This window comes from Diospyros lotus, chromosome 15 (assembly GCF_014633365.1).
Source record: "Diospyros lotus cultivar Yz01 chromosome 15, ASM1463336v1, whole genome shotgun sequence".
Taxonomy (NCBI): domain Eukaryota; kingdom Viridiplantae; phylum Streptophyta; class Magnoliopsida; order Ericales; family Ebenaceae; genus Diospyros; species Diospyros lotus.
This window is the reverse complement of record NC_068352.1, coordinates 18355145-18380498: the sequence shown is the minus strand read 5'-3', so window position 1 is coordinate 18380498 and position 25354 is coordinate 18355145. Positions and strand designations below refer to the sequence as shown.

The window sequence follows — 25354 nt, the reverse complement described above, 5'->3', positions numbered from 1 at the left end:
ACAACGGGCCATGCGGCAAGATGATGCGCACGCACACTTAGCAACTATGGCAAGCTGGGCGACGAGCAAGGCATAAAGGCCATGAGCGCACGCAGGAGATAGCTGCATGGGGAGTCGATTAGTACACGTGGGAAGCCAAGATGCGAGGAAAATTGTGCAATGGCTAGATGGCAGGTGCAAAAGCCAGGTAACGTAGGCAAGAAGCCATGCGCGCGCAAACGCAGACAGGTGTGAAAAGCTACACGAGCTAATTTGAAATTTGAGTTAAAGCGGGCATTTTGTTGCCAAATTTAAGCGATCGTCTGGTCTATAAATATACAAAAACCACCCCAAATTGCAAAGCTTGAGAGTTTTATAGGTAAGGACTTGAGCTTGAACGTGTTTGAGAGTGTACATCCTTCTCTCCCTAGTGAATAGCATACTTACCTTTCCCACATTATTTTGCATCCTCATGCTTCCTTGTGTGCACTTTTCATTTGTTCTTGCGCATGAGGGCTCCTTCGGCTTGAGTGTACATTGAGTAGCCTGACTTAAAATCGCCAAGAGCCATTTGGGACACTACGGTCGCACGGTTTCAGGGCTTGAAGAATCGACCATGACATTTAGCATAAACCTGAGATAAAGCAAACATCTCAAGCTCCACTTAACCAGACTCACAGGATTCGCATAAATAAAAATGCAAAAAGCAGCTGCATAAATATAAGACGAATGATTTTCCATCTACTCATCATAATCAAACACAGATTGCCAACAAGAGGGTATCATTATTCTCTCAAAAATTTTCATTTGGTCTTCAAACTGTTAAAATACAGTAATGGCAGCTATATATCATTGCTATGTACAAGTCAAAGGCCGAACTCATAGCCAGCAAAAACAAAGTCATTATTGTCATGACTATTGACAGCTCTCAACTCCAGAACTCACCTTAAAATTACCCAAATTTAGCACTCAATTCATTTGAAAATTAAGATCAATGCCAAAAATGAAACTATTCGTCAGGTCCTGATTGGTCGACCCCTATATGGCACTCTCTGGATCATAAATTCATCTGGGAGTTGGTATTCTTCCAGCCAGGTCACCTCCACAGTCGAGCCATCCAATTCAAGAGTACCTTCAAGGAAAAAAGCAAAAGGGATAGGTATAAATTCAAGAGTACCTTCAAGGAGAAAAGCAAAAGGGATAGGTATAAATTCAAGAGTACCTTCAAGGAGAAAAGCAAAAGAGATGGGTATAAATTCAACGATTCAAAAAGCAGGCATCGGAAGCATTTATGTAGTTGCCAAAGGTGGTCGACATCGTGCAGTAATTCAATTACCTGGCAAATCTGCTGCTCGAGACTTCTGGAAATAAGTACAATGTCGTCCATCCTTGGCCGAGTAAGGCGGAGACAGGATGTCAAAGAAAGCACAAGGAGTAACAGCTTTGAAATGATGGATGTTGCCTCCACTGGCTGGGTAGAGAATGGTTGGCTCACAGGGGGCCCTCATCTCGGCGTCCTTAACAAGCTTTGCGGGTCTTGCTGTGAATAAGTAAATGCATGAATAAATAAAATTGCAAACACGAAAAGCAGTTTCTGCAATGAGAATTTTGACAATAATGATGCGTGAGAGGAAATAATATCGTTTCTTCCTTAAGAAAATAATTAGTTAAAATAAAGATGCAAAACTCCTGGTGATGGGCATTCTTTGCGCAACCAACAATAAAGATACAACAGGACTGCACAACATTTGGTCATCACTAATCATCATTAACGTGTATTGCATTCATCCAGATTAATACACAAATAACAGAGAATAGGATTGGGCCTCTATCTAATAAGCACCAGTCCCAGAAACTCAATAACATGGTACACAAATAAGTTTAAGAGCTCTCATCTTTTAACCAAAATAAATTAAAGCTGCAAACGGAAGCATTTTCAAGGGAATGAACATTTCAATTAAAATGATAGCTAATCTTACAAATAACATACCTAATAAGCTAAAGGTATTACTGAGTAATTTGAACAATTGACATCATGGAAAGACCTTGTCTCAAAAAGAAAAATATATTATCCAAATTTAATGAATTTGTAAAATATCCATTAGTAATAGGTCCATCTTTCAGTTAGGTTCAATATGGTGTGTCAAACCAAAAGACAAGAATGCACCTCAACCCGTGTCAACCTGAAGCATTCAGATTATATACAGCTATCCTTCTTGTCCAACGGATTGCTTTCTTGAACCAACTCATCAATAACTCTTATTTGTATGAGACCACAACTAAATTTTATTCTTGCTTTAAGTTTAAGAAGTGCAATAGTATTGCTTAACCCAACGTCCGAACTTGCACTTATAAGCAATAACATCCCCCACATCCTACTAATCAACCAAAGCAATCTTCAAGTGACTAAAAATAAATTGGGTGTGAAGCTTAGGAAATAAACCTAGCTTTTAATATGTATAAAACCACTTAATTAAATCCATAGACTATACACCTATATATATATATATACAAATACAATGGGCTATGGGCTCTATCATAGGATTAACCCTAGACTATAACCATATAACTCAACACTCCCCCTCAAACTGGAGCATATATATCATATGCGCCAAGCTTAGTACAAATATACTCAATTCGAGGACCCCTGAGAAACTTAGTGAAGACATCTGCTAACTGGTCATTGGAATTGACGAAATTTGTGGTAATACAGCCAGATAAAATCTTCTCTCGGATGAAGTGACAATCTATCTCGATATGTTTGGTCCTCTCATGAAAGACTGGATTGGAAGCAATATGTAATGCAGCTTGATTGTCGCAAATTAATCTCATCTGTGATATCTCCCCAAACTTAAGCTCCTGAAGCAATTGTTTTAACCAGATAAATTCACACATTGCCAAGGCCATAGCACGATATTCTGCTTCGACACTCGACCTAGCAACAATCTCATGCTTCTTACTTTTCCAAGATACTAGGTTTCCTCCAACCAAAACACAATATCCTGAAGTAGACCGTCTGTCAGAAGAAGAACCTGCCCAATCAGCATCAGAATATCCGACTACTTGAGTATGACCTCTGTCCTCATACAATAGTCCTCTACCTGGAGCTCCCTTAATATACCTGAGAATCCGGACTACCGCATCCCAATGGCTATCACAAGGAGACTGTAAAAACTGACTGACAACACTGACTGAGAAAGAAATATCTGGGCAAATGATAGTGAGATAATTAAGTTTTCCGACTAGTCTGCGGTATCTTCCAGGATCAGCAAGAGGCTCCCCCTGTCCTGGTAAGAGCTTTACATTAGGGTCCATAGGAGAATCTATAGGTTTACAATCAAGCATCCCAGTTTCTTCCAGAATGTCTAACACATACTTCCGTTGAGAGATAACAATACCAAAACTGGACTGAGCAACTTTTATGCCAAAAAAGTATTTAAGTAACCCCAAGTCCTTAGTCTGAAAATGATGGAAAAGATGTTTCTTCAACTGAATAATACCATCCTGATCATCACCGGTAATAACAATATCATCCACATAGACAACCAAATATATACACCTCCCCTGTGATGTGTGCTTATAAAAAACCGAATGATCAGACTCATTACCAGTCATACCAAAGTCTTGAATGACAGCACTGAAACGACCAAACCAGGCTCGAGGAGACTGCTTCAACCCATATAGTGAGCGGCGGAATTTACAAACCTGCCCAGACTCCCCCTGAGCAACAAACCCAGGAGGTTGCTCCATATAAATCTCCTCCTGAAGCTCACCATGTAAAAAGGCATTCTTAATGTCCAGTTGATACAACGGTCAGTGGCGCATAGCTGCTATAGAGAGAAATAAACGCACAGCGGACATCTTAGTAACAAGGGAAAAAGTGTCACCATAGTCAAGGCCATAAACTTGAGTATACCCTTTGGCAACCAAACGAGCCTTGAGGCAATCAACCTGCCCATCAAGACCCACCTTGACAGTGTAGATCCACCGACAGCCGACAAGAGATTTCCCTGGGGGTAAAGGAACCAAATCTCAAGTACCATTGGAATACAAAGCAGTCATCTCATCCACCATTGCTTGTCGCCACCCCGGATCAAAAAGTGCCTCACTAACAGTCTTAGGTACTGAAACAGAGGATAAGGAAGACACAAAAGCACAAAAAGGAGACGAGAGACGATGATAGCTAAGAAAATTATAAATGGGGTGAGGATTGCGAGAAGAACGGGTACCTTTTCGAAAGGCAATAGGAAGCAAATCCTCAGAAGGCAAGACCGCCACAGGGGAAGAGACTGGAGCAGGATGTGAGGCAGCAAGAGTCGCTGAAGTAGTAGGAGATGTGGGAGAAGGCGTAGGAGCAACATCTCCACCAGGAGGAGACCGAGGCTGATGACGCCGATGATAAACCTGCAATGGGGTAAAAGAAGGAATAGGGAGAATAGGAGCAGGAGGACTCGCGGGAAGAGGGATGTCCTCAGAAATGGGCTGACACTCGGAATGAGGCGAAGAGTAGAAAGGAGACGACTCAAAGAAGGTAACATCCGCCAAAAGAAAATAGCGGCGAGTGTCAGGAGAATAACACCGATAACCCTTCTGAAGGCGAGAGTAACCAAGAAAAATGCACTTGATGGACCGAGCAGACAATTTATCATGACTGGGAGACAGATTATGGACAAAACAGATGCAACCAAAGACACGTGGAGGAAGAATATATAATGGTTGATCAGGAAACAAGAGAGAATGAGGAATTTGGTGCTGAAGAACCGATGAGGTCATCCTGTTAATGAGATAGCAGGCAGCAAGGACAGCTTCAGCCCAAAAGCGAAAGGAGACATGATGATGTAGAATAAGAGTGCGAGCAGTTTCAATCAAATGTCTGTTTTTACGCTCAGCAACTCCATTCTACTGTGGTGTATATGCACAAGACGACTGATGCAAGATCCCCTGAGAAGACATAAAAGTAGTAAAGGGAATAGAAAAATACTCAGGGGCATTGTCACTGCGCAATACTTGGACAGAGGTATGAAATTGCGTTTTGATTTCAGCACAAAAGGATTCAAAAATTGAGAATAACTGAGAACGATTTTTCATTAAATATAACCATGTGCAACGAGAATAATCGTCGATAAACGTTACAAAATATTGAAAACCCAAAACAGACACGACACGACTAGGACCCCAGACATCGAAATGAACTAAAGCAAACGGGGACACAGCCCGATTATTGACACGCTTTGGAAAAGAAGTGTGAGACTGTTTTCCAAGTTGACAAGACTCACAATGAAAAGACGACAAACTAGATAAACTGGGAATCATCTTCTGAAACTTAGCCAAACTAGGATGTCCCAAACGATTGTGGAGAAGAGCAAGAGACTCAGTCACCGAGCAAGCAATAGGCGATGCAGGAAGGTTGAGATGATAGAGACCCTACGACTCACATCCGACGCCAATCATCTGTCCCGTACTGCGATCTTGGATAGTAACAGAATGATCATCAAAGGTGATAGAACAATTTAAGGCACACGTAAGTTTACTAACAGAGACAAGATTAAAGGGGCAATGAGGAAGATAAAGGACAGAATCTAAAGGCAGAGAAGGTAAGGGTTTGGCAGTACCAATAGCTTTAGCAAGCGCTTTGGACCCATTGGCTAATGTTACAGAAGGTAAAGAAATAGAATTAGTAAAATGAAAGAACAAATGGGGATTACCAGAGATATGGTTAGAAGCACCTGAGTCCAGGACCCATGGTCCCAAAGAGGAAGACTGAGCGAGACAGGCAGTGGAATCACTAGAGTGGGCAACAGAAGCAACTGTGGATGAGGTTTGCTGGGACGTCTTATACTTGAGATACTCATCATAGTCAGCCCCAGTGAGAATGACAGATTACGGTGGATGACCATCAAAGGACTCAGATCGAGAACCATCAGCATGAGCAACATTAACACGAGGAGGGCGGCCATGCAACTTATAACACTGTTCCTTAGTATGCCCCCACTTGTGACAATAGTTACACTTGGGCGTTTGCCCCGATTACCACGATCTCCGCCCTGTTCGCCAGTACTCTGAACCTGAGAAGCCATGACTGAATGATCACCTGCAGAAGAGGGAGGCATCGTAGGAACGGATGAAACTCGAAGAAGACGAGAATACACTTCATCCATAGTAGGTATAGTAGGACTAGCAAGAATCTGATCATGAACAGGAGCAAGCTTAGGACCAATGGCAGCAAGAGTACACACCATGAAGAACTTATCCCGCTGAGCCAGATCCTCTGCAGCAATCTTACCAGCAAGTAACAAGGAGTTAAATTCAGCTTTAATAGAGGCTATCCGACCAAGAAAATCAGGAAGAGTCAAACCCTGTTGTCGTAAACTGAGCAAATTAAACACCACTGAATACAGGCGTTGAATGTCATTAGTGTATAACGCCTAGGCCTGAACCCACAATTCACAGCACGTGGTATAGTTAGTATAGATCGGATGAAGAGAGGGATCAATTGACTGCCACAGGAGACTGCACAACAGAGCATCAGCTCTCTGCCACTCGGGTTTGTTTGTGGTCACATTCTCAGCCTTGGTAGTTAGATGATCCTGTAAGCCTTGACCCATACACCATAGTTCAACCGCCTTGGACCAAGAGATATAATTGGAACTACCCATCAACTTCTCAGTAGCAATAGCTGGAGGGAGACAAAATACCAGAAAAGGAGCCAGATTTACTAGTATCAGCCATGTTGGATAAAAGAGAGCCCTACAAGATCAACAGATCTGCAATCAAAGGGTTAAATAAACCAAAAATAAAGGCTGGATGATTCAGCACAAAGAACAGGTGCGCTAGAGCGACGGCAGATGGCGGATGCCGGTGACCGGCGACCGCGACGAAACCACCTGGGCTGGGATGGACTGAAGGAGGTGAGTCCAATGGTGAAGACAGCGTTGCGATTGGAGCACTGGTGAGAGAGATCGGAGCAAAACAGTCTTTGTGAACAGTGCGAGACAGGCGGCGCGTGGCGACAGCGGCGGCAATGGCGACAATTCTCCGGGGGTCAACAGATCAGAGGCCGGCGAACACAACGGCGGTGGTGGTGTGCGTAACCGGTGGCCGAACGGTGAAGACCCACAGCTGACCAGTAGCACGCGCGGTATAAACACAGTGGGCGACGACGGCAGTGGCACGGCAGGCTGCGACGGTCGGTGGCGACGCAACCTACGGTGTTCGTCAGTGATGTGGGCGGCGGCGGCTAGGGTTTGTATTAAAAACTAGGGTTTTTATTTTGGCTCTGATACCATGTGAAACTTAGAAAATAAACCTAACTTTTAATATGTATAAAACCACTTAATTAAATCCATAGACTATACACCTATATATATATACAAATACAATGGGCCATGGGCTCTATCATAGGATTAACCCTAGACTATAACCATATAACTCAACATTGGGAAATCATAAAACTTTGTATAAATCTCTCCACATATCTTGGCCACCAATTGACAATCTGAAAATTCAAGCACTTCATCATGTCCAACAATTTCAGCAGCATCAACTTCAATCTTTGCCCCTGTTATTGTTACTTTTAGTTTTACTACCTATTTCAGGGTTTACACTCCCTACCCCAAGATTCAGAGTTATTACAAAGTACCCATCAAGTGCCAAAAATTCACTAACTAGTTCTGTTATTTATCAAACAAAGGTATTCACTGGTGCCGTTAAAAAAAAAAAAGTAAACAAATAGTGTAGAGTGTACTGTTGAAGAATGCATCTTTTTCTGCAGATAACGATAAAAAATCAAAAATATGGATAATTTTTTTTATCAGGATATGATTTGGCTGAATTTGATCAAGTTAGTTGATCATATCAGATTATACGCTATCTTTTCAGTTGGTTTTTAAATTTTACTTTTTGAATTTGGGTAGAGTTTATCCATGTTAGTTATTTTTCCTTCTATAAATATCAGTTTCAATCAATGAAAAGAAATCAATTCAGTTTCACCTGTGTTTTTTATTGCTTTTTGAACTAAGAGCCTACAAATTGGTATCAGAGCCTTACTGTTCTTAAGGGCCTGTGATTGAGTGCGAGTGAATCTGGTGAGATTAAACCTTTCACTTCAAATTAAACACAAAAGCCTTCACTGCCAAAGAAAATCATGGCAGAAAACAATGAATCCCAGACACTGCCTCCATCATTAACATGAGATAATTATCAAGTTTGGGCTATAAGAATGAAATCCTCTCTGGAAGCTAATGATCTTTGGGATGATGTTGAAACAGGAAGGGATCCACCACCATTGCCTGAAGATCCAACTCTTGCACAAATCAGGAATCGCAGAGAAGAGAGAATGAAGAAGCACAAAGCCAAGAATTATATCCATTCAATTGTGTCGGAGGCAATTTTCACAAGGATCATGGCTTGTGATACAGAAAAACAAGCCTGGGATTTGCTTAGGGAAGAATTTCAAGGCAATGATAGAACAAGGCAGATGCAAAGTCTTGAACATCAGAAGGGAGTTTGAGACCCAAAAAATGAAGCCCTCAGCAACTATCAGAGAGTATTCTGACAGACTAATGGCAATCTGTAACACAATCAGATTGTCTGGAGAACAACTTCCAGACAGCATGATTGCTGAGAAAATCTTGGTTACATTGCCAGAAAGGTTTGAATAAAAAATTTCATCCCTTGAAGAGTCAAAGGATCTAACCAGAATCTCTTTGGCCAAATTTTTAAATGCTTTACAGGATCAGGAACAAAAGAGAGCACTCAGAAAGGAGGAAGTGACTGAAGGTGCATTTCAAGCAAAAAACAAGAATCCAAGTCAGTATGGAAACAATGGAAGAAAGCAGAATTGGAACAATAAGTGAGGTCAGAGTAGAAGAAATGAGGAAAAGAAAAGAGAATATCCTCCTTATTCGCATTGCAAGAAAACAACACATCCAAGTAAATATTGCTGGTACAGACCTGATGCATGCTGGAAGTGCAAACAGAAGGGACATATGGAGAAAGTTTGCAAGGAAAAACGGCAAGATGAGAAACAGGCTCAAGTTGCTGATCAACAGCAGGAGGAGCAGCCGTTTGTGGCAACTTGCTTTGCAACCAACAAAACAAGTGAAGCTTGGTTAATTGATAGCGGCTGCACTCATCACATGACCTTTGATGAGTCCATGGTTTAAGGATCTTGACAGAACAAAAATCTCTAGAGCCAGAATTGGAAATGGAGACTGCATTGAAGTTAAAGGCAAAGGAACTGTGGCAACTGATACTGGGTCATGTATAGAACTCATTCCAGATGTTTTATTTGTACTGAAATTGATCAAAACCTAATAAACATTGGTCAATTGCTTGAAAAAGATCACTATGTGGTGTTTTAAGGATAAGTTTTGTGTAATTTATGATTCTGTTGGTACTAAGCTTTTTCCTATGAAGATGGAGGACAAACGTTTCTCTTTAGATTGGATGCAAACTGAATCTTGTGCATTTCCAAGCTTGGTTGATCAGTTTAAGCTTTGGCACAAAAGGTTGGGTCATTTTCATTATTCTGCACTCAACTATATTAAGTGAGAGCAAGCTTGTCCAGGATTTGCCTACAATTAAAGCAGGTGGAGTTTGTGAAATATGTCAACTGGGGAAGCAGTCAAGGCTTCCATTCCCAGTGTCTAAGGTGTGGAAGGCTGCTGAGAAACTTCAACTCATTCATACAGATGTGTATGGACCAATAAAAACCATGTCATTAAGTTGCAGCAGGTATTTTATTATGTTTATTGACGATTTTAGCAGAATGAGCTAGGATTATTTCAAGAAACAAAAATTTGAGGTTGCTGGTATAATTTGGAAATTCAAAAATTGAATTGACAATAAATATGGTCACAAAATCAAGGCAATCAGATCTGATAATGGTACAGAATATACTTCTGGCAGATTTAACAAGTTTTGTTAAAATGCAGGGATTGAGCATCAGTTGACAGAAACCTATACACCTCAACAGAATGGTGTCAGTGAAAGGAAGGATTAGGCAGTCATGGAGATGGCCAGATGCTTCCTGTTTGATAATAAGTTGCCAAAGAGGTTTTGGGCTGAGGCAATCAACACTGCAGTTTATCTTCTCAACAGGTTACCAACCAAAAAACTTCAAGAAAATACTTCTTTTTAAGGTTGGAATGGATTCAAGCCCACAGTCCAAAACTTGAAGGTGTTCAGTGCATCTGTTACACTCAATGTGCCTGATGCAAAAAGAGACAAACTAGATCAAAAGGCCAAAGTTGGGATCTTGATTGATTAAAGCAGCGTTAACCAAAGGGTATAGAGTCTATTGACCTCTAACTTGTAAAGTTGTTAGTAATGATGTTTTTGATGAATTAGCAGCCTGGGATTGGGACAAGTCAAGAGTTGAAGCTGAAATCAAAGAAACAATTCTTGAGACATCTCAGGATCAAGATGATTCAGTTGATGATGTTCCTGTGAGAGGTACCAGATCATTTTCTGATATTTATCAAAAATGTACTGTTGTTGTGCTTGAGCCTGCAGGTTTTGAAGAGGCCGCCAAGGATCCAAAAAGGATAGCAGCAATGGAGGAGGAGCTGAAAATGATTGAAAAGAATCAAACCTGTGAATCGGTGGACATGCCAAAGCACGAGAAAGTAATAGGAGTTAAATGGGTATTCAGAACCAAACTCAATGCAGATGGTTCGTGCAACAAGCACAAGGCCAGATTGGTGGTCAAAGGGTATGCACAGCAGTTTGGTGTGGATTTCTCAAAGACTTTTGTACCAGTGGCTAGATTGGACACAATCAGATTGCTCTTGGCACTTGCAGCTCAAAAGGAGTGGAAGATTGTTCAGCTTGATGTCAAATCATCCTTCCTTAATGGCTATCTGGAGGACAATTTTTATTAAACAACCTGAAGAGTTTGTTGTACAAGGAAGTGAGTATAAGGTCTTTCTACTTAAAAAGGCCTTGAATGGTTTGAAGCAGGCACCTAGGGCCTGGTACAGCGAGATTGATGATCATTTTCTTAAACTTGGTTTCCTGAAAAGTTTAAACGAATGGACTTTATATGTGAAAACTGACGGTGTTGATCTTTGAACAGAAAGTTTTGGACGAAAGAATGATTTCATTCATAAGGACTAATCTTCTGTACAGAAATATATAGACAAAAGATCTACAACCTTACCATCTAGAATGTACAACAATTAAGGAATTAGACAATCCTAGAAATAGAAAGTTTTAACTTTGTACAATCCCTATAATTACTCCAGTCAATCATCTATCAATCCATAATTTACAGCTGCAATCTTGTTTAATATACACCCTATCAATAATCCTTAACTCTCGGCATTTCAACAATCTTATTGCTATTTTATTGTATGTTGATGATTTGCATGTGACAGGAAGCAATACAGAATTGGTGCAGCAATTCAAAGAACAAAAGAATTGTTTTGAGATGATTGATCTGGGACAGATGTCTTCTTTTCTTGGCACGGAAATTTAGCAATCACAGCAAGAAATTTTCATTGAACAGCAGAAATATGCAAAGGAGGTGTGTAAGAAGTTCAAGATGGAGACTTGCAAGCACTCCTTCAACGCAGAATGTAAAACTTGTGAAGATCGATGGCACTAAAAGATTGATGAAGGCCTTTATAGGAGTTTAATTGGTTGTCTTGCGTGTTTAACAGCAACAAGACCTGATATTATCTTTTCTGGGAGTTTGCCGTCCAGGTTCATGCATTGTGCAAGTGAAGAGCACTTTAAAGCTGCTAAGAGAGTGCTTAGATATGTTAGTGAAACAAGCAAAAAACAGAATGCTTGATTAATTAATTCTCGAGGAATAGGGAAGAATATATACACAAGGGTCCCTTATCTTATCTCCTACATTTTAGGAGAAGATTTAGGATTCTTTATCACCTAAAAACTAGGAACAAACCAAACTTAAAATACAAACTTGAAATACAAATTTACCACAACTACCCTACAAGGATAATGACTTATCCTTATCTTATCAATCTCCTATTTTGACTTTCAAACCTTCTTGATCCCGTCCAACACTTCCCCTCAAGGTTGGGAATAGATGCAAGCCATTCCTACCTTGACTATTAGAGATTTGAACCCTAGTTTTATCATAACTTTTGTGAACACATCTGCAATTTGATCAGTAGTTGGAACATAGGATAGAATTATTCCCCCTTTCTCAATTTCATGCTTTATAAAATTCCTATCTATCCTTACATGCTTTATACGATCATGTTGGACAGGATTTCTCACAATACTAATAGCAAACTTACTATCACTGTATACCCTTGTAGGTTGAATCAAAGGTATCCTTAGGTCCTCCATTAACCTTTCTAACCAAATTACCTCACAAACGCCTTGAGCTATTGCTCGGAATTCTTCCTTAGCATTGTTGTCAGCCTTAGTGCAACATTCCCCATACCTTAGTACAATAACCAGTTGTTGACATGTTGTCCTCTATAGAGCCAGCCCAATCAGCATCAACAAACCTTTCAATTCCTTATTTCTTGGTCTTTTTAAGCATCAACCATTTCCCAAGTGTCCCTTTTAGGTATCTAAGCACATGAAATGCAGCATTCATGTGCTTCTTTGTTGGAGCATGCATGTATTGACTAATCTTGCTTACCGCATAGGTTACGTCGGGCCTGGTAAGAAATAAATAGATCAACCTACCCACTAGCCTTTGGTATCTCTCTTTTTCAACTAGGATATCATCATCCTTCTCTTCAAATTTCCAGCCTTTGTCTAATGGGGTACTAGCTGGTCTGCATGTTAGCACCCCTGTGTCTTTGAGTAAATCCACGGTGTATTTTCTTTGAGAGATAAATAAGCCTTCCTTGCTTCTAGCCACCTCCATTCCTAGGAAGTACCTCATGAGTTCTAGGTCTTTCACCTCAAACTCGACTCTTAGTTGCTCTTTCAGTATCTTAATACCCTGCTCATCATCACCTGTTACAATGATATTATCAACATAGACAATTAGTATAGACTTTCTTCCCATTTATGTGGTTTTGATAAACAAAGTATGATCAGCCCGTCCTTGTTTATACCCAAGTCGGATTAAGGTAAGGCTAAATTTCTTAAACCAAGCCCGAGGTGACTACTTCACACCATATAGGGATTTCTTCAGTTTACAAATCTTTCCTTCACAACCCATTTCATCTTCAAAGCCTGGAGAAATTTTCATGTAGATCTCCTCATCTAAGTCCCCATTAAGAAATGCATTTTTTATATCAAATTGAAACAAAGGCCAATCCAAATTAACATTAATTGAGAGTATTACCCGAATAGAGTTGAGTTTAGCTACAAGGGAAAAGGTCTCTTCATAGTCTATCCCATAGGTTTGAGTAAACCCTTGTGCCACTAACCTTGCCTTATACCTTTCAATACTACCATATGCATTGTGCTTGATGGTAAACACCTATTTGCATCCCATGGTTCTCTTATCTAAGGGTAATTCAACTATATCCCAAGTGTGGTTTCCAACCAAGGCCTTCATTTCTTTCATCACAACTGCTTTCCACTTAGGATCTCCCATAGCTCCTTGAATATTTTTAGGAATTTCAGCACAATCAAGCCTTGCAATAAATGCTCTAAGTTGAGGAGACACTTTTGCACAAGTTAAATAATTGGGCAAAGGATATTTAGGATGTTTAACACAAGATCTTACACCCTTTTGGAGAGCTATAGGTACGGCCCAGTCTAGCCCATCATCTTGAATAACACCACTGTTAGTTCTGGGTTGATCCTCAATTTCTTCCATTAATTCAGTCTCATCCCCTGTTAAATCAGCACCTGTGTCAGAATCGGAACTCCGATTCTGACAAGCTGAATTCCTCTTCAGCCGAGAGGAATGTAGAAGTAACCAGAAGGTTCAAAGAAGATGAGAGAGAAAGAGAGAGAGATTAAGAGAGAAATGGCAGGAGAGAATGAATGTATTGATAATTCCCTAAGTAGTTTGGGAGGATGGCTATATACTGCTCCTGCCCATCCTTAGGCGCCAAAGGCCACTTGCCTTATTTACAAAAATTTGAAATCAACTTGCTTAACTAACTAACCAATCTTCCCACTACATTCTACAATTGTTAGTTACACTTGCGCCCCCCATTATTCAACCATTCTCGTGACAGCAATCACTCTCATGACAACTACCCTCCCCTTTAGCAACTTCTTGTCCTCAAGAAGATCACAATAGGCCAGACACCCTAGGAAACTGAGTAAGTAGCTAGGGAAAGGACTCCCAAGTGTTGTTCTCTAGATGGAGATTGGACCAGCGAACCAGAACTTGCATCAATGGGGCCCCATGTCGGTGTATGATGCGCTTATCCACAATAGCTACAGGCTCTAGAACCTCTGTCGATTCAATTAAGAGAGTAGGTGGGGCAGTGCTTTCATAAGCGAAACATGGAACGCGAGGTGGATTTGGGACTCCGGTGGCGGTTGTAGTTTGTAGGCTACCCTATCGATCCTTGCTGCAATAGGATAGGGGCCAAAGTATCTGGGGCTCAATTTAGAGCTTTGACCTGGGGCCAAGGTTTGCCTATGGGTCTTTCTAAATTTTAGGTAGACTAGATCGCCTACCTCAAACTCCAGGTCGGTTCTCTTTCTATTAGCAAACTGCTTTGTGCGGTTATGAGCACTGGCCAATTCTTTTTTCAACACCTTCAACACTTGTTGCCTTTGCTATAAGTAGGATTCCACTATCTCCACGGTTACCTCCCCTACTAATGCTGGTAATAAAGGTGGCTTATACCTGAATAAGGCCTCGAAAGGGGTCAACTTGATGGCGCTATGGTGGCAAGAATTGTATCACCATTGAGCTAATGATAGCCAGCGATGCCATCCCTTAGGCTGTAAGAAACATAGGCATCTCAAGTATGTTTCTAGGCATTGATTCACTCGTTCAATTTGGCCATCTGATTCCGAGTGATAGGCTGAACTCATGGGTAACTTAGTCTCCAAGCTCTTGAATAGCTCCTTCCAGAAAAGACTGGTAAAGACTTTATCTCTATCCGACACTATGGTTTGGGGAACACCATGTAGTTGCACTACTCTATCAAGGAAGATGCGGGCTACCTCCTGGGCAGTGAAAGGATGAGTTAGGCTAATGAAATGGGAGAATTTAGTGAATCTGTCAACCACCACTAGTATACAATCCCGGCCTTCGGACTTTGGTAATCCTTCCACAAAGTCCATTGAAATATTGGTCCATGCTTGGGTAGGAATGGGTAATGGCTGGAGTAACCCAGGTTGGGCTACTGTTTCGTGCTTGCATTTCCTGCATGCATCACATCTCAACACAAATATCATAACATACTTCCTGAGCTTAGGCCAGAAGAACATCTGTTTTACCCTTTGATAGGTACCCTGCACCCCAGAATGGCCTCCTAGAGGAGAGCCATGCAGTGTCTCCAAAATCTTGCCCTTTAACTCCTCCTTGTTTCCCACTACCAATCTGCCTTGGTATCTCAGTACTCCATTTTTAAGGGTGAACCCGGGTTTTGAGGTTGGATTTACAGTAAGTTGTTCCATTATGCCTTTAGCCCATTCATCTCGTGCATAGCTATCACTGACCTCCTGATACCAGTAAGGTACCACCATTGTGATGGAGGCCGTCAGTGCTTCTTCCACACATCTTGACAATGCATCCGCGGCTTTGTTCTCCTTTCCCTTTCGGTATTGGATAATGTAGTCCAACCCCATTAATCTCACTATCCCCTTCTTCTGTAGATGCGTGTGCAGCCTCCATTGTAGGAGGAATTTGAGGCTCTCATGGTCAGTTTTGATGATGAATTGTCCACCTTCTAAATAGTGGCGCCATTTGCCAACTGCAATTAACACCGCCATCAGCTCTTTGTCATAGACACTGAGTCCTTGATGCCTTGAACTCAAAGCTTTGCTAATAAAAGCTAGGGGCCTCCCCTCTTGAGATAGTACTGCTCCTACTCCTGTGCTGCTAGCGTCAATTTCCAAAGTGAAAGGTTTGGAGAAGTCAGGAAAACCTAGGGTAGGGGCTTCGCTCATTGCCTTCTTAAGCCTCTCAAATGCCTCTTCTGCTTTCTCATCCCACTGGAACCCTTTTTTTTAAGTAAATTGGTGAGTGGTCTGCTGATCGCCTCATAATCTTTAATGAACCTCATGTAGTTGCCTGTGAGGCCCAAAAATCACCTCAAGGCCTTTACTGATGTGGGTCTCGACTATGATAACATTGCAGCTATTTTGGTGGAATCAGTGCTAACTCCTGCACCAGATATGACATATCCCAAGTATTCTACCTTTGGTAGGGCAAAAGAACACTTTTAAGACTTTTTAATAAACAATTGGTTGAATCTTAGGACCTTTAGAACAATTCTCAGATGGGTGAGGTGCTATGAGAACAAAGGGCTATAAATGAGAATATAATCAAAAAATACTAGCACAAACTTACAAAGGTAGGGTTCAAATATGTGATTCATTAAGGCTTGGAAAGTAACAGGGGCGTTGGTTAAACCAAAAGGCATTACTAAAAATTTGTAGTGTCATTGATGAGTAGAGAAGGTTGTTTTAGAGATATCATTAGGGTTCATAATAATCTGATCATACCCTGATCTTAGGTCTAATTTGGTGAATACTTTGGCGTGTTTAAGCTCATCAAGGAGGTCTTCGATTGTAGGGATAGGGAACTTATTTTTCACAGTTTGGGAATTGAGCTAGCGGTAGTCTATGCAAAAGCGTCAGTTCCCATCTTTTTTCTTGACTAGTAATATAGGTGAGGAAAAGGGGCTTTGGCTTGGCCAAACAATTGACCTAGCCAACATATCCTTAATCGGGTTCTCGATTTCTACTTTCTGTTTAGGAGGGTATCTATGAGCTCGAATATTGATGGGTTCGGTATTTGGTTTTAAAGCAACAGAATGATCAAAATGTCGGTAAGGTGGCAGTGTTTGAGGTTCATCAAACAAGTCCTTAAATTCAAACAAGAGTTTATTAAGGAAGTCTATTTCGTGTACCTGCCAAAGTTGAGATTGGGTACTAATCTCTGCTTCTGGCTGCTCAGTATTCCCTTCTCCATGTTCCACTGCCTCAATCGAAAACAGTTATGCCACCTGAGTCCATTTGGACTTTAAGACCTTCTGCAACCTCCTCCCGGTAATCATCTTACAAACCCCCGTTTCCGAACTTCATGTGAGTGTCAACCTCCTCCCATCCTTCTCAAATGCAACTTCCATTGCATTGAAGTCAAAGCTGATAGGGCTCACACCCCTCATCCAATCCACACCTAGGACTATATCGCACCCCCCTAACTTTAGCAATCTTAAATCAACTTCAAAAGGCTCCCCATGCATCTCCCAGCAGAACCCTTCACACGCCAATCGACACATCACCTTATTGCCGCTGGCCACCGTTACTGACAAGGGTTGTGTCCCTGTTAACTCACATTTTAACTTCTTGGTCATCCCCTTATCAAGGAAGCTATGAGTGCTTCCACTATTTATTAAGACCATTAACCGGTGGTCCTTGGATTTCCCTTCCACTCGTATAATCTTGCCATTGGCTAGACCTCGGAGGGCATGGAGAGATATCTCTATGTTTTCTTCCCCTTTTTCATTGCCTTGAGGCAGCATTTCTTCCTCTTGCCCCTCCCTATCTTCATCTCCTTCTATGTGTAGGAGTTACCTCCTGCACTGATGTCCGGGAGTATACCGATCCCCGCAACGGAAACAGAGTCCTGCTCTTCTCCTCTATTCGGTGAACCCCCCGCTATTCAAAGGCACTGGAGTTAAGGCAGAGGATTGTCCTCCACCTACATTTCCTTGGATCATCTTACTTCCTTCTCTTCCTACTCCTCTGTTTCCCATTGAAGTCATTCCCACATTCAAGGTCCTCATCTGCCCTCTCTGTTTCTTCATTAATGCTTCTATCGTTAGCTCCTGAAGCCTTGCACATTCCACAACTTGCTTAACCATTCTTGGCTACTCTACATTTTGACAGTGGGCTTTAATTCTTCACTTAATCCACTCACAAAACTGGAAACAAAATACCCCTCAGCCAGGTAGGGGTACAGAATGATCATGAGGGACTTAAGCTCCTCAAATTTCGATTGATATCCCTACACCATTCCTTCCTGTCAGAGTTTATTGAACTCCTCGACCACATCCATCATATTCCAATCTCCAAAACCTCTTGCAGAGGTCCTCTACAAATTCCACCCATCGGCAGACTTCCTTAGTTCTAATCCACCCCTGAAACCATGCATCCCCTACATCGTTCAAGTATGTTGCTACAAGAGTCACACGTTGCTGCTTCGGCACCCCATAGAAGCTAAACATCCTCTCGCACCTACGCACCCACCACCTCGGGTTCGTCCCATCGAACATTGGTATTTCCAGTTTAGGAGTTGGAAATCCATGCAGATGGGAAGCTATGTGCTTGCCCTGCGGCCTCTCCACGTGATTCTCCTCTACCATCGTCGGATCACCCCCGAATTCTGATGCACCTTCTACGTGAGACGGCGGATTATGGCCGAGTAGGATGGGATTGAATCTCTCCTGTGGAGGGAAATCCGGTAAGAGCCTCACTTGGTTCTGACTCGTGACCATGCGTATAAACATCTGCATCTGGTCATGCAATTGATTGTGTTGCTCCCGATTTTCATCCCTCCATCGCTCCATGGCGCCTTCAATTCTCCTTTCCACTATTGCCTCCATGGACAATTCCAAACCACCCATCCGCATCTGCATGTCGAACACCGCCGCCGTGACTTACTGCAGTTGAGCTTCCATTTGCTTCATTCTTGTGTCATCAGCCATTGTGAATTCCGATGAGATCGTAGCCCTAGATCTGCTCAGATACCAGAATTGTCAGAACTCTAATTCTGACAAGTTGAATTCCTCTTCAACCGAGAGGAATGTAGAAGTAACCAAAAGATTCGAAGAAAACGAGAGAGAAAGAGAGAGAGAGATCAAGAGATAAATGGCAGGAGAGAATGAACATATTTATAATTCTCTAAGTAGTTTGGGAGGATGGCTATATATTGCTCCTACCCATCCTTAGGCGCCAAAGGCCACTTCCCTTATTTACAAAAATTTGAAATCAACTTGCTTAACTAACTAACCAATCTTCTCGCTACATTCTACAATTGTTAGTTACACTTGCACCCCCCATTATTCAACCATTCTCGTGACAGCAATCACTCTCATGACAACCTACTTTACTGTCTTCTAATACACCATCATCGAGGGAGGATGATTAACCCTACTGGACTTCAGATAGACCTTTAGGTCTTCGGGAATACACAAACTAGGGAGGACTGGTAGCTTGTTGAGTTTGAGACTGAGGAGATAAGGACTGCACAGGTTTAGAGATGGGTGATGTAACAAGAATTGGAGAAATTGAAGGTAAACTGGAAGGCTTAGGGTTTGTTGCTGCCAGCATCTTATCAGGGATGGATAATGATTCTCCCCCTTGAGAAGATGCTAGAAGAAAGGGAGGAAAAACTGAAGGAACAAGAAGGGGATCAGTAAGATTGGTTTGAGAACCAATGTGCGAATAATAGGCAAGATCCTCATAGAAAGTGACATCAATGAAGATATAAAACTGTCGATTGATCGGAAAATAACACTTGTAGCTCTTTTGTGAAGGAGAATAACCAATAAAAACACATTTTAGGGCTTTTGGATCTAACTTGGTTCGAGACACACTGTGATTGTGAACATACACAATACAACCAAAAACTTTAGGCACAATGGAAGGAAAGAAGGGTGTATTAGGATAGGATTCACAAAGGGTTTCAAGAGGGGTTTTGAATTTGAGGGTTTTAAAAGGGAGACGATTTATCAAATATCCAACTGTAAGAATAGTCTCCCCCCAAAATGAATGAGGCACATGAGTGGTGAACATCATGGCCCTTACCACTTCTAAGAGATGCCGATTTTTTCTTTCAGCCACACTATTTTGTTGTAGTGTGTAGGGACAAGAACTTTGATGCAAAATACCATCCTCAAGTAAGTAGTTGGTCAAGTCATGAGAAAAATATTCTCGACCATTGTCGGTTCGAAAGATACGGATAGAGGTTTGAAACATATTCAAAACATACTTGTGAAATCTTTTGAATATGCTACTTGCTTCTGATTTATCTTTCATAAGATACACCCAACATGCCCTAGAATGGTCATCAATAAAAGTTACAAACCATCTTGAACCAGAAAGATTAGGATGTTTAAAAGGGACCCAAATGTCACTATGGATTAAATGAAATGGTTTAGAAGACTAATAAGATTGAATGGGATAATGGGTTTTGATTATTTTCAAGAGTACATTGTTCACAAGAAAGAATTTGATCTTTATTGATAAAAAAACTGAGGATACAAGAATCTAAGATAGGGAAAGTTAGGGTGTCCTAACCGTTTATGCCATAACATAATCTTGGCATTGGAGGTAATAGTTAGGACTGTTTTATTCGAATGAGATGAGGCTAAAGTATTCTTCGTCAACCAGTAGAGTCCATCTCTTGCTTCATTACTGCCAATCATCATTCCCAATACTTGATCCTGAAACACGCAACATGAGGGAAGAAATATCACCCTACAATTCATATCTTTGGTAATCCTACTCACTGATAAGAAATTATAACTCAACCCAGGCACATATAAAACTGATTCTAACTTTATATTTGAAAGACAAACAATCCCATGACCCACGACAAGAGACCTAGTACCATCAGCCATTGAAATATCAATTGAATCTTTAGAAGGAGTGTATTTGGTCATATACTTAGTAGAACTAGACATATGTGTGTTGTCAAGAAAAGATAGGGATTACCTTGTAGAGCCATGGATGCAGTAGGCTGATGTGTAAAGGGGCTGGTAGGGCTGGTACCTTGATTTAGCAATCGATAGAGGGCCTGAATTTGTTCTTCTGACAGATTTAAATATATCCTACTTCCGCCCTCACTCGGTGCCTCGGCAACATAGGCTGATAGGGTATTTTCTCTCATTTTTAGGCTTCCAATTTGCAGGTTTATCATGGATCTTCCAACAGGTATCCTTTGTATGATATGGCCTTTTACAGTGGTCACACCACTGTTTTTCCCTTCATACTCCTTTCGAGAAATTTTCCCTTGGTTTAACAGTTGCAAGAGTAGAATTTTGTTGGTTTATAATTAGATCACTGAGTTGATGAAGCATTACCTTTCGTCGACTTTCTTCTCTTCTCATCTCGGCAAAGACCTCCATGAGAGATGGCAAGGGTTTTGTTCCTAAAATCTTGCCTCTTACTTCATCTAAATCAGTATTAAGTCCATGAAGAAAATCAAATATCCTATCTTTTTCAATCATCTTGTAATAACTCTTGCTGTCAGCAGTACACTCCCAATTTATAGTATGGAATAAATCTATTTCATGCCATAACTCAACCAATATATTAAAGTAATCTGTAACACTCATGTTATCCTAATGGCTTACCGTATTTCAAAGCTTTGGGAGGAGTTCTCCAGGTCGGAATACATCTCTTGGAAAGAATCCCAAATCTCTTAAACGGTTTTGTGAAATAGATAAGTCATCCCTAGTCTTGGCTCCATCTAGTTGATCAACCATGCCATTATGGTTGAATTTTCTGCTTCCCAAGTGCCACAGGTGGTAGAATTGGTCTAAGGAGCAAGAATATCCCTCGTGAGATAGCTGAATTTTCCTTTCCCTTTGATCACTAATAAAACAGACTGAAACCATTCCCTAAAATTACTACCATTTAACTTGTGGTGAGTAATTTGTATGGGATGGTTATCGATAGAATTGGTTGGTAGATTCTAAGAAGAGGGGGCTAGAACAGAAGGAGGAAGAGGGTTTGGGGAGCTTGTCGAGGAGGCTTCGGTTAGGGTAGGATTCTGGTGATTATCGACCATGATCTTTGAGAGAGAGAAGAAGAATAGCAAAAAGCTTTAATGCTGTTTGTCGAGCCTTAGCTCTGATACCATGAAACAAGTAAAAAACAGAATGCTTGATTAATTAATTCTCGAGGAATGGGAAAGAATATATACACAATGGTCCCTTATCTTATTTCCTACATTTTAGGAGAAGATTTAGGATTCTTTATCTCCTAAAAACTAGGAACAAACCAAACTTAAAATACAAACTTGAAATACAAATTTACATCAACTACTCTACAAGGATAATGACTTATCCTTATCTTATCAATCTCCTATTTTGACTTTCGAATCTTCTTGATCTCGTCCAATAGTTAAAGGCACACTTGACTTTGGAGTTCTATTCCAGAAAGTAGACAAGTTCAAATTAATTGGTTTTGCAAATAGCGATTGGGCAAGATCAAGTGATGACCTGAAAAGCACTTCAGGTTACTTGTTCAACTTTGGTTTAGGATGTTTTTCATGGAGTTCAAAAAAGTAGGATGTTGTTCCTCAATCAATAGCAGAAACTGAGTATGTTGCAGTTGCTTTTGCTGTGAATCAAGCCTTATGGCTCAAGGAGGTGTATCAGGTTTTTGAAGCTAACTTTGGGTTTCTGTAAGTAATTAGGAAGAACGAGAGAGAGAGAGAGAGAATCAAGAAAGAGAGAGAGATCATAAAGAACAAAGAGAGAGAGAGAGCTCATAGAGAATTAGAGAGAATGAATTCTATTATTTCACATTATAATCTCCCATCCTCCAAATAGTAGCCTATTTATAGGCCTTCTAGCTTTCAATACTTTTAACTTAAGATGCAAGTTGCTTTCAATCAGTTACAACTATTAATTGAAAGATACAAATTGTAATAGCACAAACAATGTACAATACAATAATGGGAAATTCTATTTACAGCCTAGTGTTTTGCTCTCCACAACCACATTTAAATTTGACTAAAATGTAAAAACCCATTTTTGCCCTCTGTTTGTAGCCACGCCTCTTCTCCTCTCATCACCAGTCGCCCCCATCCTCTTCTCCGTTCATCATCGCCACCGACTTACTCCCATAACAGCGACGCAACCACCATCATCTTCATTCAAGTGCGTTCAGACTCGACCGTCATCATCTCCATTCATTATCACTGGTCGCCCCATCCTCTATGTTGTCATCGCCAGTGGGAGCGACACACAGCCATCCCGCACACAGCAAGCAGGCGCCAGCGACTCGTGGAGACGATGGTGGCCATGCCAAGGATGGGTAGTTTCACACCCTGGAACCCATGGGTTCGGGGGTTCCTAAATGCACTCATACCCTGGGGTTCGGGTGCGATGATGGCAGTCGCATTCGTCGCGGCCACTGACGGGAGCGATGCCGCAGCCGACGATGATGGGCGGTAGCGTTCCTCGCAATCATCGGCGCCCGCTTGCTGTGTGTGGGATGACTGTGTGCGTGCGATGGTAAGGGTATTTTTGGAAAATAATAGATGCAAAGAGTAATAAGAGTGGGTGTGAAGAGCAAAATGTAGAATTTTAATGGAAAGTGGGTGTGGATAGCAAAAGATGTGGGTACAAATAGAATTTTCCTACAGTAATTGTATAACCCTAGGCCTTGATAATCCCCCCTCCTAAAAGATTTCTTGTCTCCAAGAAATCACAATAACTTCTACCATTTCTCCATCCAATCCCTACAATGTCCTCCTCTTCTTCTACTATTTCTTCATCCAGTCCTTCCATTTGCAATAACTTCCTATTGCACTGATGGCCTGGACTGTACTTCTCTCCGCATCTGAAACACAATCCTAGCTGCCTTCTTTGCTCCATAGCGAGTGGCTTATCTGGATTTGAATTTGGTAAAGCCTTAGGATCCAAATTTCCTCTATACATCCCTAGATTGGCAGTCCTAAGATTTCCTCCAGGCTGTTGGCTGATCAAAGGATAGCTTTCAGATTGAACCGTATGTTTCCTAAAGAGCACTTCCAACGCCAACTCCTGCAATCTAGCCCTCTCGGCAGCCTACTTGACAGTTGCATGCTGCATCATCTTCACCGTTGGCCTCAATTCTTCCATTAGGCCACTAATAAAATTGGATACAAAGTAAGGTTCAGTTAAAGTAGGAAATGAATTAAGCAATAAGGACCTCAATTCTTCAAATCGGATCCAATATTCCATCCCCGATCCTTCCTGTTTCAATTTATTGAAATCCTCAATTACATCGGCCATAGACCTTTCGCCAAACCGAGCACAGAAATCCTCCACAAATTCAGTCTAGATTGTCTCAACTCTCATTTTGCTCCATCCTTGATACCAAGCATCAGCCATATCATTGAGATAGGCTGCTACTAGGTTAACTTTCAGGCACTCAAATCACATTATAAAACTGGAAGAATCTTTCACATCTCCTAATCCACCACCTTGGTTTAACACCTTCAAAAATAGGAATTTCTAGCCTTGGCATCGGTGTGTGTTGGTGAGTTTGATAGGATCCTCTTATCTGAACTACCTGATCCAATTCAAGTCTTTCCTCATCTTCCTGTAAGGTAGAAGTATGAGGAAGGATTCTAGATCCTGTAAGAATAGGTTCTGCAGTGGATCTTGGAGGAAAATCCACTGGTAGGCTGGCCTGAGGCATTTTTGAAACATTTTCAGAAAGCTATCCAACCTTTGGCCAAAACTAGAAAGTTCTTCCTTAACTCCTCTCTCTATCGTCTGCACAATTTCTCTTGTTGCAGCAGTTTCTTCTCGGAAGCAACTCACCTCCTCCCGAGTCTGCCATAAGCCTAATTCCCTTGTATCCAATCTGGCCTCCAACTGCTTCATACGAGTTCCTTTGGCCATCTCCACTGCTTGCCTCTGAAACTGCTTGCAAGAATCACCTGGATCTGCCTCTGAAAAAGCCTCCAAGAATCACCTGGATCTCAATTCAACAACCAAGGATTGGCTGCTCTGATATCAAATGTCAGATTCCTGAACCAGACTTAGGGTTTCTTAAGTAATTAGGAAGAAATCGGGGGAGAGAGAGAGAGAGAGAGGATGAATTCTGTTATTTCACATCATAATCTCCCATCCTCCAAGTAGTACCCTTGTTTATAGGCCTTCTAGCTATCCATACTGTTAACTGAAAGATGCAAGTTGCTTTCAGTCAGTTACAACTATTAACTGGAAGATACAAACTGTAACAGCAGTAGCCTATTGACAGGGCCTTCTAGCTTTTAGTACCGTTAACTGAAAGATGCAAGTTGCTTTCAGTCAGTTACAACTATTAACTGAAAGATACAAACTGTAACAGCACAAACAAGGTACAATACACTAATTGCAGCAAGCTGCAATTACTGTTATAACCCTATGGCCTTGACAAGGTGCTAGCAGATTTAAACAAAGTTCAAAATGAAGATACTGAGTTCGAAATCTCAGATTTTTGTTGACAACAAAGCTGCCATTGCAGTTTCTAGCAACCCTGTTTTTCATGGAAGGAATAAACAATTCAAAATCAAATATTATATTGTTAG

The 25354-nt window shown here is 41.2% G+C and overlaps 1 protein-coding gene across 4 annotated transcripts in view; it reads right to left on the bottom strand.

The window, feature by feature from the left end:
• Positions 1-229: 229 nt before the first annotated feature.
• The window catches only part of LOC127791890 (plant cysteine oxidase 4-like), a 41653-nt gene continuing 16528 nt past the window's right edge, over positions 230-25354 (bottom strand). For 2 of the 4 annotated variants that reach the window (XM_052322056.1, XM_052322057.1), the window contains exons 5-6: positions 1316-1519; positions 765-1111 (exon numbers count right to left, since the gene is read on the bottom strand). In XM_052322056.1, the coding sequence (XP_052178016.1) occupies positions 996-1111; positions 1316-1519 (320 nt within the window). In that variant the 3' untranslated portion in view covers positions 765-995. Of the gene's footprint in view, positions 614-764; positions 1157-1201; positions 1520-25354 lie in introns of those variants that run through there. The other 2 variants (XR_008021018.1, XR_008021019.1) reach the window with 2 other exon arrangements.